We start from the raw sequence: 16041 nt of genomic DNA on the forward strand, positions 1-16041 counted from the left end.
GTGGGGAGAGAGAGAGAGGTGAGATGAGTTTATATGATATGATATTTGCTGTTCAATCAACTGGACCAGTTGATATACAGTTCACTAAGATACCAGATGGGAGACCCTAATATGGGAAAAGATGGAGTGAAGAAACGTTTCAGCATCGACCTAAGAGGAGGAGCTAGGGCTTTTCTATATAAACTCTTGCATCTAGTAATCATCATGTTGGAGGATTAATTCTAATTTAAATCAGTGCATCAAGATAGTAGTACATAATTTATATCAATGGTTAAGAGTATGTAATTACCTGATGGTATACCTCATCCGTCATACTGTTGTAAGAGTCTCCAAAATTAAATGCCACATACTTGTAACAATAGCGTAGCTTACTCATAGCAGCGTCAAAAACTTCTATTGAGAAACCATTGAACGTATTGTTTCTCACACTAACAAAGCTATCAAACGTGGTTTTATAAGGGACCGCAATCTTCAAAATTTCAACATCACTAGCATTTTTACATGTAACTTCAGGTTGTACAGTAGAGTTGGGCAAAATATTCTCTGTTGCATTTCCTGAGCTGATCGATAAACGCCGTGAAATGACAGACCCCTGGGTTGGATTTCCAGATTTGTCTTGATTTTGTCTTTCTGTCGCATTAACCATCTCAAATTTGGGGGCAAGCATTTTGGATAAATCATCTGCAGTAGACCAAAAGTTCTTGGTTGAACCGAAATCAGCTTTTTCTACTGCATTTGTCATGACCCATAGTGCGTTATATGCCCAGAGAGCTGCATATACGTTCAGTTTAATTTTCTCCATGTCTCTGTCTTCCTTTTGAACTTGTCTCCTCCGGTGATCTTCAAACATATGAGCGACCTGAGATGGTGGCAACTGAGGCTTCACTCCTATTATAACTCCTTCACCGGAACGGAAGAAAGAAGAGTGCTTATGGACGGTAGGATCAGTAAGTCCAGCACTAGTAGCAATCCACAAGTACCCAGGTTTCATCATTCCCGCCTCCTTGACTTGCAAGAAAAAAGAGGAGTCAAGAGAATGACAGAGATGAATGATGAAGACTCTTGTTTTGGTTCCTTCTAGCATGAACAGGGTATCCATGATCACTTCGGTTTCTGCGGTATAGGGCAAGATAATTCTTTGGCGTACTTGAGCACCTATCTCTCGGAGGGCATCAATATGGTACGGTATTACTACTTCACTTTCATCAGTGTCATCATGAATGACAGATACTTCTCTCCGCTGATATGCTTGCACAATGCCGGCAATTTCTTTGATGTGGGATGAGTCGTTATTTTGTGCAATTCGCACAAAGTAAGGAAATTGGGAAGGTGAGAGCCTAAAATTGTATGAAGAGAAGGAAAATATTGGTATGTCAACTTTGTTTCCCAAGGCGACCAAGAAATCATCTGGCCCAATAATGGCCTGCGCTCCGACATCTTCTATTAAATCCATGGCTGCATTGAGGTTGGAAATTAGGTTCCTTCATTTGATCTGTAAATATTTTTCACCATGCCTAACTAGCTAGTAGTAGTGTTCGGTGCAATACCATAGTTATAGATATGCAGCATTTATATATCGTAACGTGAAATGTGTTTCTATAGGGCCGAGTTGCACCTTAGGCTCTTTGGAAAGAGTATAAATACAAATATGTATAGTATAAATATATAAAAAATAATACAAAATATAAGGTTTTTTATTCTACATATTTGTATAATTAATTTGTACTCTTTTCAAATTAGCCTTAATCTCAAAATAAGTTTTTGGATAAATTACAAAAGTCCTCCATAATATAGGGTTAGTGACAAAGACCCCTGAACCTTTATATTGTAACAAATATCCCTCCATTGTTAAGTCAGATAATGGAAGGCGTTAAATTACCAAAATATCCTACTAAACTTTTTCTATTTTTTTTTTTTTGTCATTTTCTCTTAAAACCTAACTGATTCAAAAACACTTTTCATCGTCACTGTTAATCTTTTTTTGGTGAAAAATCTCCAGTAGTAAGAAATCTGACTGTCAAGTGATCATCCCTGAAATCCCTCTCTCTCTCTCTCTCTCTCTCTCTCTCTCTCTCTCTCTCTCTCTCTCTCTCTCTCTCTCTCCACCACTGCTAGTAGTTGCAACTGGAACATCCCCTACTCCTTTTGTCACCAGTATTCATCACCTACGGGAATCAATTGTCATTGTAGTCACCCGTATCCATGGTAATTTGGTTGGAGATTTCTTCTCACCGTTCAAATAAATAAGGAAAGGGTAATTTGGATTTAAAAAAAAAATTACAATATCTGATAATTTGGGGATTTAAAAAAATAAATAAAATAGTTGGTAACTTGGAGATTTAAAAAAAAAATTAAAATAGCTGAATGAAAATCATTTTCAAATATAACTGATAGAGAATTAATGGAGGGTCTTTGTCTAACCGCTATGTTCAGGGCGATCTTTGTCACTGACCCGTGACCCGATTGTACTAGGAGTCCTTGTAATTTACCCTAAGTTCTTTGCAAAATACAGTGAAATCGAAAAAAAAAAGTAATATATTTAGTGGTCTAGAAATCTTAACAAAGAACGAGTTTATGCAGCTACTGGGTTACTCGCACAATGTGTAATTCCGTTTTGTTTATTCTTCAATAGGCCTCACCATGACTGTATACAAGGTGGCCAAACACTTGCAGTTTTTATTTATGCATTAATTTTGTTTCCTTCTTTGTTTTTTGTCGAGAAAGTATCTGTCCCTTAAATTTTAGGTAATATATGATGGTGCCATACGAATTAACCGAATATGATGAGTATGGTGATAGATGGGATTAAAAGAGTTAATTGATTACTTTGCTAATGGAATCTATATATTAATTAATAATTAATTTATGATAATATATTTACAAACAAAATAGGACAAGTCTTTATTAACATGAAGGATTTTTTTGGGGATGCTTGAAACCGTGGCCATTTTTCAAAAAAATGGTGCCACGTCGGACCCACATAGGCGTTTCAACAAATGTCCATGTGTTTCATTGTTTGGTTTAGTTGATTATTAAAAAATTAGGCATATCATCGGTGAACCGTTTTCCCCAATGGTTGACTGATGTGTATCCTATCTGGTGCTTACCTATCAGTACATATATGAAAAACGGTGAAGAAAATCACCTTACCAAACAGCATAGTGTTGCTCACTGCCTACATGGTAGAAGTGCTTTTTTGTAAAAAATGAGTCTTGAAAGCATGGATGTTTTTTCTTGAAAATTAGTCTCAAAAAGTGCCCATGCATTCAAACACCATGTTTATCTCCGATCACTAATAATCTAAACTAAATCAATATATCGATTAACTTAACCACGTATAGGTATAATTAATCTAAATGTTCTTTATTTTAATATAAAATACATTGGCATAACTAATTAAATTGACCTATCTAATTCAGCAAGGATTTGTTAAACAAAATTCATGTTAAAGGACCCTTATGACATTTTCAATTGAACAAAGCCAAATTGATTCCAACTAAAGCATTATTTTTGGGTTATGTATTGTAATCAACTTGTGTTAATTTTTCTATAAATATGTTATTAATTTTTATTATGGGTAGATAAGCTTTTGTATACCTTTTATTATTCTAAATTAAATTAAATGAATTTTAAATTTTGCTAAAATTTTTATATGAATTTGGTTTGACTCTTATTAATTTTAGTAGATTTCATTCAATTTTATTTGTTTTAAATGGAATTTAAATATAGATGTAGTATAAGAATAATAATTTCAGATTAAATGGCTAATTTAAACATCTAATGAAATTTAGCAATTTTATGCGTTGGTATTATATACTATTAATTATTAATGTTTTACTACTATTACATATCTAAACTTTTATTAATTGACTATATTGACATGACGAAATTTAGCAATGTAGATGGATCTGGCTCGAGGTAGGGAGACCAAATCAACCCCCAACAATGTTCTACAGCACATCCCCATGTATTAGGAACATCTTCCAATGATGATCCCAGAAATGGGAAGTTGTGGGGGGCAATTTTGTGGTGGGCTGATTCCTTTTCTAAGTTAGGGATCATAGTCTCCACCCTCATCTCCAATTTCAAAGTAACTACCCATCCTTGTCCCTGTACCCGATCCCTATTGGGGAGCAAAATGAATCTCCATCCTGAATGGAGATAGGTTTCCCATTGAGGATTCAAATTGTTGAATTCTGTTTGTTGATCCCCACCGGGTACGGATGACAAATGGGTGGATTGGATTGGCTTTGGTGTGGGTTGAGTATCAATCCTAACCCACCCTTGATTCCTATTAAACCTTTTTTTATTATAATTAAATAAAAACCTAAAACTATATATTTCGATTTTCAACTAAAAAACATAAAAAGGTAAAAAACTCCAATTTTTTCAAAATTACAGAAAACCGTATATATATATAGATATAGATATATATTTCACCTAAATACATGAAAAAAAGATAAAAAATCCAAACAATATTTTCAAATATAAAATACATAAATACACAAAAGATGATAAAATAATAAATATTTCATGTAAAATATTAAAAATTACAAAAAAATGTAAAAATAATAATAGATAAATAAAATATACTATTCAAATAAAGAACATAAATTTAAAAAATATAGAAACATGCATAAATTACAAAAAATGTAAAAAATTTCAGCAAACAAAATTTGTAGAAAAACAACAAAATTATGAAAAGCACAGAAATTTATAGAGAAACATGGATATTTGAAATAAATAACAAAAAACACAAGAAAATATATGGATTGTAGAAAATAGAATATTGAAGAAAAACAGAAATTAAAAAAAAAACACAGGAAATTATAGCAAAACACTAAAAATACAAAATACCAAGAAATTGAAAATGGAAAAAAAAACACTTGGGAATTATAAAAAATGTATAAAAACAAAGAATTGCAAAAGAAACACCATAAATTATAGAAAAGCAGGAAGTTGCAAAATAAATAACAAAAATATAAAAAGGACAGAGTAAAATATAAAATTTAAAGAAAAATAAACAAATTTTGCAGAAAAATAACATAGGTTTCGAAATCTCGGTTGCATTTTAAACAGATTTTTGAATGTTAGCATAACCATGATTTCAGAGCAAAGAACACGATTTTAGTCTGTTTAAGCCACCAAAGAGAGAAGAAAAATAGAAGAGCTTCGCCGTTGTTGCTCCATTCAGTGTTCGGTAGTCCTTGGCCAGAGATGAATGTCAAGGTGGAGAGAATGAGGGGAAAAAGAAGAGAGAGAGGGAGAGAGCTTGTTTCGTTTGCTGGTAAATGAACTTTGTGCCCTAATTGTCGGTGTTCTCTACGCTTTGGTCGCCACAGAATTTCGTTCACTGGAAGATGAGCATGCTTCGAACCCTTTTCCCAAATCTCAGAGCATTGGCCCTTGACCCAATCCGCCCTGGCCCTGTTCTCTTGACCCAATTTAGGAGTATAACACAGTTTAATTTAGTCATCTACGATTAGTGCTATGCAAGGAAGATGCCCATGTTACATTTAGTTTCTTAACTAAATTGGTTGTGGACAAGTTTTGGGAACTCCTTGCATGTCTATTTTCTAATTTTTAAAAATTTCAAAAGAAAAACACAAAATTCTGAACCAGTTGGGAAGCAATATGAGAAGTCTGGCGTGGGCAATGCATTTTAGAATATAGTAAAGATTACTAATTTGACATGACAGGTTCTCTGATGTGTTCATCCAAGACACGTACAATATTCGTCCTTCATTGAAGCAGTGAAGAATCCGCCTATTAGGTAAGAGGTGAGGATGGAAAAGGAACTTTGTAAACTCTACATGTATATATATATATATATATATATCTCTGTGGCGAACAATCAAAGTGAAAGGAGCAGAGACTGGGTTATATATATGTACCTAAAGATACTGCGCTGAAGTAGTCATCACCCTTCCAATCCCTTACACGGAGTATAATTCTAGAGCCATAGCTTGGATGAATGGCATAAAAGTCCAAGACTGCCCTTTCAATGCATCTCCAGACAGCACTTCCAACTACAGAATTCAAATCAAGAACGACGCCAACATGAAACAAGGAAGTGATGCTGACATGGCTGCCCTTGGTCATATTTGGATAGAAGCTTAAGGATGAGAATAAGAATAGAAGAAAAAAATGGTAAGATTGATACTTCATCGCTATATGAAGATTGTACTCGATCGGGAACACTTGTTAAGAAGGCTGTTTCATACACTGCGTGAATCTTTGAGAAAGTTGGATACTTTATATTGAGAATAAATACAAGGCAAACCACGCAATAACCAACTGGAGCAGGTCACCAACCATGTTTCCTCCTTGAGATAACGCCATGCCATTACGTAATTTAATCTGCCACTTGCTTATAATATGAGTGTTGACTTAATTTTTTAGGCTGCGTTTGTTTCTGCTCACTTTGCGTTTGAATAGAGCATGGTTAAACATCGCAAATCCATGTAAAATTTTATTTACGTTGACTTTTACATCCATAATAAATATAAATATAAATTCAATAAAATCAATATAAATATTTACATCAATAATCACACTTTTTGATTTACGACTCTCCACAACTATTTTTTTGAAGATTTTAAGTATGTTTCATTCATTCAAGAGATTGGTACAAAGAGATGGCAATCAAGATAAATACAAACCAGAGATACATTTTCAAAAAGAACAAAATTAAGAGAGTCAAAACTTTTACAATTGCAAACAAAGTGAGTTAACATTACAAACAGAAGTGGATAAAAACATCTCCAAACCACTATAACTGATAATAGGAATTACCGATCAATCCGAATTCAACTCCATCAATATATTTTTACTTTTATACCGCATTTACTTACATAAGATTGCAACAATCGTCTGAAATATTTTCCCTTCCCTGAATGTGAATTCATATATATATAACATCGCATCCATAGATACGTACAAGGCAACTTTGTCTTGATAAGGTCATTACGTAATCCTATCTGCCAATTGCTTAAAGTATTGATGAGTGATGACTGGTGACTACCAAGTGAGAGGTTTTGGCTCAGTTGGTGTGTTAGCCGGATCGACCTCAGTTGACTTTAATTTTTTAAATCAACATCACGTAAAATATTTTTCATCGCTGAATGTGAAATTTATATTCTTTGCCTTACTTTCCAAACATAAAATAAAAAGCTCTACTACTCTTGAATGTTGGAGTTGTAAAATGGTACCGACGTGAGCCGGAAAGGTAATCTGTGATTTCATTAGATATTTATTTATAGATGCGAGTACAAAATAATTTACACAAGTGGCCAACTTGCTCTGTCAAGTTGAGCACGCATGAAGACAGCCAGACAAGGCCCAACTACGAAACAAAATGGTGGACCCATTTCCACAAGAGGGGTGAAAGAGAGGAAAAGCAGTCTTCGCCGGTGTTTGATCGCAGAGTTTTAAGGGCCGAGACCGGCCCGTTTCAGAAGTCAAGACCTGGCTATCTAAAGGCCATAAGATACTTGTAAGACAACTGGCCGGTGAGCGATTCCTTTTAATCTTTGGATCTGAGATGAAGGCTCTGCGTTTAGTTTTGGAAAATGACCCGACACGAACGAACGGACTGAGGGTGCATTACTACTAGAAGAGTTCGACATTGGAAGCAGGGGCATCATTGAGAGAAGCGCTTAGATGGAGGGCGAGATGCTTTGGAGTCTCTCTTCATGCATGGTTGTGAGCGTCAGAAAATGATTTATTTAATAGTGATTCCAATAAGCCGAGGCATTGGCTAAATCAATCAAAGTATGTCTCGGATTAATGAGAGAAGGATCCAATAGGTGGGATCTACATGAAGTTCAATGCGATCATAGGCATAAAAAGAACAATTAATTATTCGAACCAATAGGATAATAATCATTAAAGACATCAAACTATAAAAGCAATGCACATAAGAGAAAATCTTAACTATTTCTACTTATTTATTTATTTTTTTGTTCATTATCTTTACTTTTTTAATTAATTAATTAATTAATTAATTAATTAATTAATTATTATTATTATTATTATTATTTGTTATTCTTATGGACCCTATTTGTTAATTTACTTATCAATTATTCATTTGATTTATCACTTATTTACTCTATTCTATCCTTTTTTTTATTTGTTTTTTTTTATTTTATATTTTAACTTTCTTCCTTTTTAATAAGAATTCTATTTAATATCGCATTTCCCCTTTTTATCATTCATTTGTTTTATGATTCCCTTCATAATTTCAATGCAAATCAAAAACCCACATCCTCTATCAACTCATAGGATGTTTGCTTCCATTCTTACAGACCAATCCCCTTTTAGATGTAGGAGCAAAAGGGTGAAAGATTACTCCCTCACATCTTTTCTATCAAAGCCCCCGACTTAGGACTCATTGGAATGGTCTTATACAAAGAGGAAGTCCAAACCTCTCGGCCTACTAGAGAATGCTTAGATAGATATTCAAATTGAAGGGCCAATTCTACTCTGTAACTTGTTGATAAATCAGGTCGTTCAATTCATGCGCATTTACTCAATCGGGTAAACCAGGTATCATGAACACAGTAAAAATTACTCAATATTTTGTGCAACACAACAAAAACTTGCACTACGAACTGATATGGGAAAACAATAGCCAAATAACTAAGCAAAAATAAACTTAAGGGATCTATAACCCACTAGCTTCTTCGTTCAAACAAGATTTAAAAATCAAAGAAGATAAAAAGTAACTGAATGAGATCAATAGCCATGTTATTCAGCAAGAAAATAGTAGCTAAAAAACAGAAACGATTTTGGCTTCCACCCTAAAACGCTACCGACACGTTCATTTCCCCAAATCCATATGCAGGGGACCTCATTTTCAATGCCACTGTCGTCTATAATTTAGAAAGAACAACTCAGCTGAGCTTCACTGTCGTCCCCAAAAATGAGTAGAGGAATGGGGAACCATCATATTGGTATCGGACATGATTAACATTGGATCTAAGGGCGCACAGGGTGAATTTTGGGTTTCTTGGGTTTTTAGGTGTTTTGGAAGGATCAAAAGGGTCTAATCGGGAATTTGGTGTAAATTGAAGGTTCATGCATTGAACCGAGTAAAAATTGGGTGCTAACAATGGTCTTGGGAGATTTTTAAATAGATGAGAGATGTTTTGAGTAGCTTTATAGGAGTGGACAGGGAAAACGAGCTAGCTAAGCCTCAAGTCACTTCGTTTTGGTGATTTGAGCACCTATTTCCTCTAATATTCCTAAATCAATCTCAATGGAAGTCATAGGGGAGGTTTTTGTCATCAAAGTGGTGGTCGAAGCGCCCGAGTTGATCTTCAAGGATGGAAAACAAAATTTTAAGTTGGTCTCAATGGACAATGAGATGAGCAATTGGTGTTGCCCTACCTAGAAGAGAGTAACATAGAGATTTCCTCCACCTCCGATGTTGGTTGATCCCGGAGAAGACGAAACTATTTCATTGAAGGAAAGATTAAGGGGGCATTCTTTTTTCAGATTTTGAGAGGGGGAAAAGTTGGTCAATGGGATTTTGGTTTCCATTGACCAAGAATCTCATGTTCTTTTTTCAGATTTATGTGGGGATAAGGGAAAGTTTATTTTCCTGTGTGTCACTTACCTAGGTAAGTGATACACATCTCCTACTTGGATAAATAACTTTCCCACCTACGGGGAATGTTGTCAATACTTGAATGAGACAAAAAATACCCTTTTTAATAATGGACTTTTATGGCTAAAATGGTCATTGCCTTAAATATATGAAAAATAAAAGAACATGGGTAAATGCACTTACCCGGGTAAGTATTCCCTAGGAAAAACTTACCCAAGTAACTAACTGCATTTACCCGGCTAAGTAACTTACTAAAAAACGAATGGGGCCTAAAAGTCACTAGGCAGCTCCATAGGCGAGGTTGTGTGAGATAAGTTAAAAGCAGTTCAGCTTAGTCTAATAAAGTTACTTTTTCCCTTGAATAGGGGTTGTGTTTGGCAACAGAGGAGCGTAGAGCTCTACGGCCATCATCTCCGTAGAAGTTGTTGTTTGGGATTCTAGTAGAGGAGGGCAACTTTTGGGCCCTAATATCAATAAAAATAATCTTTTTAATGTAATTTTTAGAATATGTTATTTTTTTTGAAAAAAAATATTGAATAAGGGTAGAGATACTGTTCACCCCCTTCCTCCTCCTAAACTATGGAACAAATCTCCCCTACCTCTCTCTCTCTCTCTCTCTCTCTCCTTTCTTCTTCTTTTTCTTTGCACCTAAGTTGTTCCAAATTCAGAGCAGATTCTCACCATTCATAGCAAAGCAAAACAGAGAGGGAGAGGTATGGTGATTTCTCCTTCTCTATTCTACTCTACCGTGAATGGTGCTTAGGACCCAAATGGCCAAACCAATTAAGTGTCGTTAAGAGGAGAGTTTCGTTAATTTTCAAAGCTAAAGGCATTAAACGACATGGTGGTCTTTATTGTTAGTGGAGGGTCCATGTATGCAAGTTGGAGAACCACGTGGGAGTGTAGAACTCAAGAAAGCACATACCTCGTTTCTAGTCGCGAGAAAACCCCAACTCCTCTCTCATGCTCAATGCAACTAGAATCCCATAGAGGTCGTCGTGCAGCTTAGCAAGCACTCGATGCCCAGATTGGTTCTCACTTCTGATCATCATTTCGACATTAGCTCAGTTTGGCACTATAAGTTCCCACCAACACAGAGTTCAATTCAATCTCTTATTATTCTCAACGATCCAATTTTTTCTTTGGTTTTTCTTTTACCACTTTTTATAGCCCAACAAGGAAAATGTCTAACTTCTACCTATAATCCATCTTGGCTTTCAGCTAAGGGTATTCACGATTCAAGTTCCGATGCTAAAACAAGTCAAGATTGTTTACCATGATTCAATCTATATCTTTGCATCTATTTACTTTTAGGCCATGTTTGGTTTGAAGGAAAGAGTAGGGAAAGGAAGGGAAATGCAACAACACCTATACAAGATTTGTAAAGGTTTCCCTTCATTTCTTTTCCTTTCCCTATTTTTTCCTTCAAACCAAACATAACCTAAGTTCTCGACCATTTAAAATTTAAATTCCTTGATTTGCATCTATTCAAGATTCAGCAGGTCTAACTTATGTGGTGTCTCAGTCTCTATTTTCGAGGTTCGATGGTTTCAGAGGAGGAAGGAGGTGACTTCCCTTATTTGATATTTTTTCAAAAAAGTTAGCTCATGCTTGGAATTATATATTAAAGATGTTATTTTTATTCATATCAAGGTTCAAAAGTTTCCCTTATTAGCTAGAACACCTTGTTTAGGCATGGCAATTTTGCGGGTATTTTCAGGTTTTCAACCCATCCCGACCCTAATAGGACCCGTTTATCAAAATCTTATAGGGTTTGGAATGGGTTCGGGATTTTAGATAAAAACCCTATAGGGTTTGGGTTTTGACTTTAGGGTATCTAATACTTGATACCCAAGATGCATAAATATGAACCTATTATATTCTATATTATGCACAAATTTATAAATTTTAATTACTAAGATAATTATTCTATTATTAATATTTTATTTGTATAAATTTCTTGAGACTAAAATCACCATTTGATGTAAATTTGGATTTGATAGATTATTTATTTCATTTATTTATAAAATGATACTTTAAAATATTATTTCTTTTAATTTTTAGTTGGAATTGTTAACCATATACATGTATTGATTGTTTTGATGAACACAGAAGTTAATAAAATCTATTTTATTTCACTAAATAACAAAAATAGTGAGATGGCTTAGTGGCTTAAAGTAGTGTTAAGAGATTTGGCTTTATTATTAATTGATTCAGGTTCAAGTCATACTATAAGCATTAAGAATTTTTTTAGTAGAAAACGTTTGGTCAAGGGGTTTAATAGGTAGGACGGGTTTAACGGGTTTGGGATGGCACGAGTTTGGTAAATTGAGAGGAAAAGTTAGATGTATTTGGAACTGGTCTAGAATCATAAATAGATAGGCGGGTTCGGAAATGGGTAGGGCAATTTGCACCCATGAAACTCAACTTTCCACCAAAAGCGTCCGACCTGGATGGTCAAACCATTGACCTAGTTACCAGGTCATGGGTTGCATACTAAGTTACTAACTATGTATGCAAACTTCGGGAGGCCATAACCTTACACTCAAATTGTAATTTGAGTGTTATGCCTTGCTATTTTCATGAAAAAACACATTTTGGGCCTCAAATCGTAATTTTTTATATTTTTATATATAAAAAATTAAAAAAAAAGAATTAAAAAACATAGAGTAAATATAAAAGTGTGTTTTTTGGCCAAAAATGTATAAAAATATTAATTTATATATAGGTGCAAAAAGATCGGGTTTGAATCAAATCAAGCAATATCCAAATTCAAATCCGATTAGAAAATTTGATATTCAAATTTGATTCAATATCCAACAGGTGTTGAAAATTAATATTTGAATTCAAATTCAATTAAATATTTGAACCTTCTATTCGATTCAAATTTGACCAATTAATTCTTTTAGGTAATTAATAAAAATATAAAATAAATATTTTATTTATATAAAGTATATAAATATATATATTATATAAACATTTAAATATTTTATATATTTTATATATTATATATAAGAATTATGTAATTGGTTGAGTTCGGATATTTATCGAATCAAATCAGGTCATATCTTAATTCGAATATGATTAACTATTCAATACAAATAGGATATCTGAATTCAACCAATTAAATATTCAAACTATCCAAATTCAATTCTATTTTGTTGAATCTCGAATACGAAATTGGATTTTCCAATACTATTGACACTATGATGTTGACATGGCACAGTTTGAAGTGTTCAACTTGGATGATCAAAATAGTGACCACGACTTGGAGGCAAAAACAGTTTACCCTTTGGGACAGTTTTTAAAACATTGCTATTGATAGGAATGGCAATGGGGCGGGTTTGGGGAGGGGCACCCCTTCCCCGTCCCTGCCCCAAAGTCAAAATACTTTGCCTCTTACCCGCCCAATCCTCGGTGGCAGGGCAGGTTTGGGGCGGGGCACCCCTTCCCCGTCCTTGCCCCGAAGTCAAAATACTTTGCCTCGTACCCGCCCAATCCTCGGTGGAAGGGCAGGTTTGGGGCAGGGCATCCATTCCCTATCGGTGATGGGGAATCCCCAAATTTCCCCCGTTCCAAGGCAACTATTTAAAAACTATCTATTTTATGAACAATTTATACATAGGATATAAGAACTTGGGAGCATTTTAGGAATTGAGTTATAATACTTTAGGGGTAAGTCAAAATAAAATTATGGGATGCTAGGATTTTAAGAATTTAGGACAAACTTTGAAATATTTTAAATATCAATATTAAACCTAGAGATATTTTACTAATTTACCTTCAGGTTCGGGGCAGTTTCAGGGAATTATATATAAAACCCATCCCCTCCCTGTCCCCGCCCATTCCCTGTTTAGTGTCGGGAAAAACTGCCCCATTCAGGTGGGGCAGGGCGGGGCCCCAAGTTTACGAGGGAAATTGTCATCCTAGCTATTGAGTCTTATGGCTATAAGATCTTGGGTCAAGAGTGGAGTGGACTTCGTGGTTCGTTTGAGAAAGGTAGGAGCATAGAGGGTGGTGTGTGGTTGATCCCATTTGTGAGCATCTAAAATCAGCAACTACTCATAGGAAAGCTAAGGTACATTTAAATTTGGTTAGGAATTTAAGGAGATTACATTTGTGCCCAAAACGCCCTACATGCACATCTCAGTGTGCATTGGGAACATCTCCCAAAGTTGTCATGGAAGATGTTCTCAATACACAATTGGGATATGTTGTGGGGCATTTATGGAGTGCCCTATGTGGGGCATAGATGTGAATTCAAATTTAAAGAGCTTGATCTTGACTAAGGGATTTGCAAAGGCAGTGAAGTTGGTTTTAACCAGATTTCAATCCCAATTCTAGAGAGAAGGTAGAAGCAATCGTTTTAGCCCTGCATCACTACATGGAAGAAAAGCATAGAAAAAAAGTCAACACTTTGCCGCTTTTGGATTTAAGTGGCCAAGTTTTGAAGCCCATTGAGGTAGTAGACCTAGAGGTGTCTAGCAGTGATGAATCTTGTAGAGCGAGACGTAGGTGGCAAAGAAGATAGGACTATTCATTTTGGGAGGAGAAAATTTCAAAAGAGAAGTGACGAGGATGTTTGAAGAAGACTAGCTAGACAGGCTAGAGAGCAAGAAAAGACAAATAGTGAGGAAGAATTGATTATATAGATTGGCTCAATGAAGCTGACAACATATTTAGATTTGGAGGTTTGCCTAGTAGTAAAAAGTTGACAAAGCTAGTCAATCTCTACGTCGACATTGAGGTTAGGGGGAAGAGGTAGGGTATCTGGTTAGAGACCCAACTCTCTTTCGGGTACCCTTAGATTTTGTGCTTCTTGTTGTTTTAGGCCATGTAAATCATCCCCTCTCATTTAAAATTGGACTAAGACCTCCCTTCTCAGATGATGTCAGTAGACAAAAACCTCCCCTAACAATCTAATCCATCAAGATCCATTTATTTGTGACATTAAATCAGGTTAAAATCTTTCAAACACCCAGTTTTGCCCACCTAGATGAATTTGGGACTTGCTCACCTCTACTACATTATTCCAAAAACAATTGTAAAGAAAATTGTGAGAGTTCTTGGAAAAATGAAATAAGATATGGATGATAGATGATAGAAAATTTGTGACTCTCCATTTATTTACAAGAATCATAATGAGTAAAAGAAAGCTCGCACACTTGCTCACTAAAACCAAGGTCTTTTTTTCTCTTTCCTTACCTTTTATTATTGGGAAAGAGATCACCAGATCATGTTGGATTTAAAATGTAATCAATGGGTCAAAACAGATTTGTTCCGTTAATCCTTCTGGCTCCTATGTTTCTTGTTTGCTGCATCTCTATCCTTTATTCATTTTCGATGGACACCGAAGGTCAAGTTGAACCTGGTGGAGATTAATAAGAGGAAGTGTTAGCGATATCATCGCTCCCTGCCATCCCACCAACCCAAATAAGGTAGGTCATGATAAGGACTAATCCCTATTCTTGGTATTTATCTGTAATGCCACATATATACTATTGTAGCTTATGTAAGCGGACCAGTAGTGCAGTCACACGTGGTAGAGGGTGGCATACAGCTTGGACTCAATAGGGGCGTTGTGTGGAGCAGAAGCCCGCGTGCAACCTCAAATGGTCGGGCACACAAGGCCGGACTACATCCTCTTCATCCATACACACCTAACTTCAAGTGGTCTCAAATATAAATAGGGGATGACCCCCCCCCCCCATCCAAGGTGAGGGATCTAGACTCTCGGCTATTTGGAGTTTAATCACTTCCCTTGTGACCTCGTCTAAGCTATCCTAACTCAGGCTTCGTCCACCTCCCATCACACCTTCACAAACTTGACCATCAGAGCCTCGGCCTCAGGTTAGCACCCAATGCCTCTAACGTGTTCTCTTCTTTTGTAGGACTGACCTGCAGGCCCTCGGCCACAGCAAACCTTGGACTCATCAACCGGCTCTCATCCGGAAGCGTAATTACCTTGTTTCTCTCATCCCATCCAAGGTAGCAACATGTACATATATAAATACTAATGATATACAACTCCATAAATGTATTGATACAGTGGAGTTTCTCTCAAATCTATTTTAGTTCTCTAAATTTAAGTTATTCCTCAAGTTTTTTCATGGTATCAAAGCTCATGGCTTTTGATCATTTTGCAACTACCTCTGCATTCAATATTAATCAATTTGTCTCAATTAAGTTAGACCACCACAATTTGTACTGTGGTGATACCAAATGACAGTAGCACTACTAGGTGTGAAACTCTTCGGTTATGCCACCAGTTCCTTTCCCTGTCCACCCAGATTTGCATCCGATTATGATAAGGAAAAGAATATCATCAACTCAACATATTTAGAGGAGTAATAGGACCAATTGATCCTTAGTTGGTTCCTAGATTTATTCATTGAAGGAATATTGGCATAGGTTGTACGAGCCACCACCTC

The 16041-nt window shown here is 35.6% G+C and overlaps 1 protein-coding gene across 1 annotated transcript in view; it reads right to left on the bottom strand.

The window, feature by feature from the left end:
- Positions 1-6213, bottom strand: part of LOC148843584 (glutamate receptor 2.8-like) — a 39828-nt gene extending 33615 nt beyond the window's left edge. Inside the window, exons 1-2 of the mRNA XM_088959803.1 lie at positions 5895-6213; positions 290-1455 (exon numbers count right to left, since the gene is read on the bottom strand). Coding sequence (XP_088815929.1) covers positions 290-1455; positions 5895-6168 — 1440 coding nt within the window. The 5' untranslated portion in view covers positions 6169-6213. The remainder of the gene's footprint in view (positions 1-289; positions 1456-5894) is intronic.
- Positions 6214-16041: the final 9828 nt, after the last annotated feature.

The sequence above is a fragment of the Nelumbo lutea genome, chromosome 8 (genome assembly GCF_056320005.1).
Source record: "Nelumbo lutea isolate HS-2025 chromosome 8, American lotus-T2T, whole genome shotgun sequence".
Taxonomy (NCBI): domain Eukaryota; kingdom Viridiplantae; phylum Streptophyta; class Magnoliopsida; order Proteales; family Nelumbonaceae; genus Nelumbo; species Nelumbo lutea.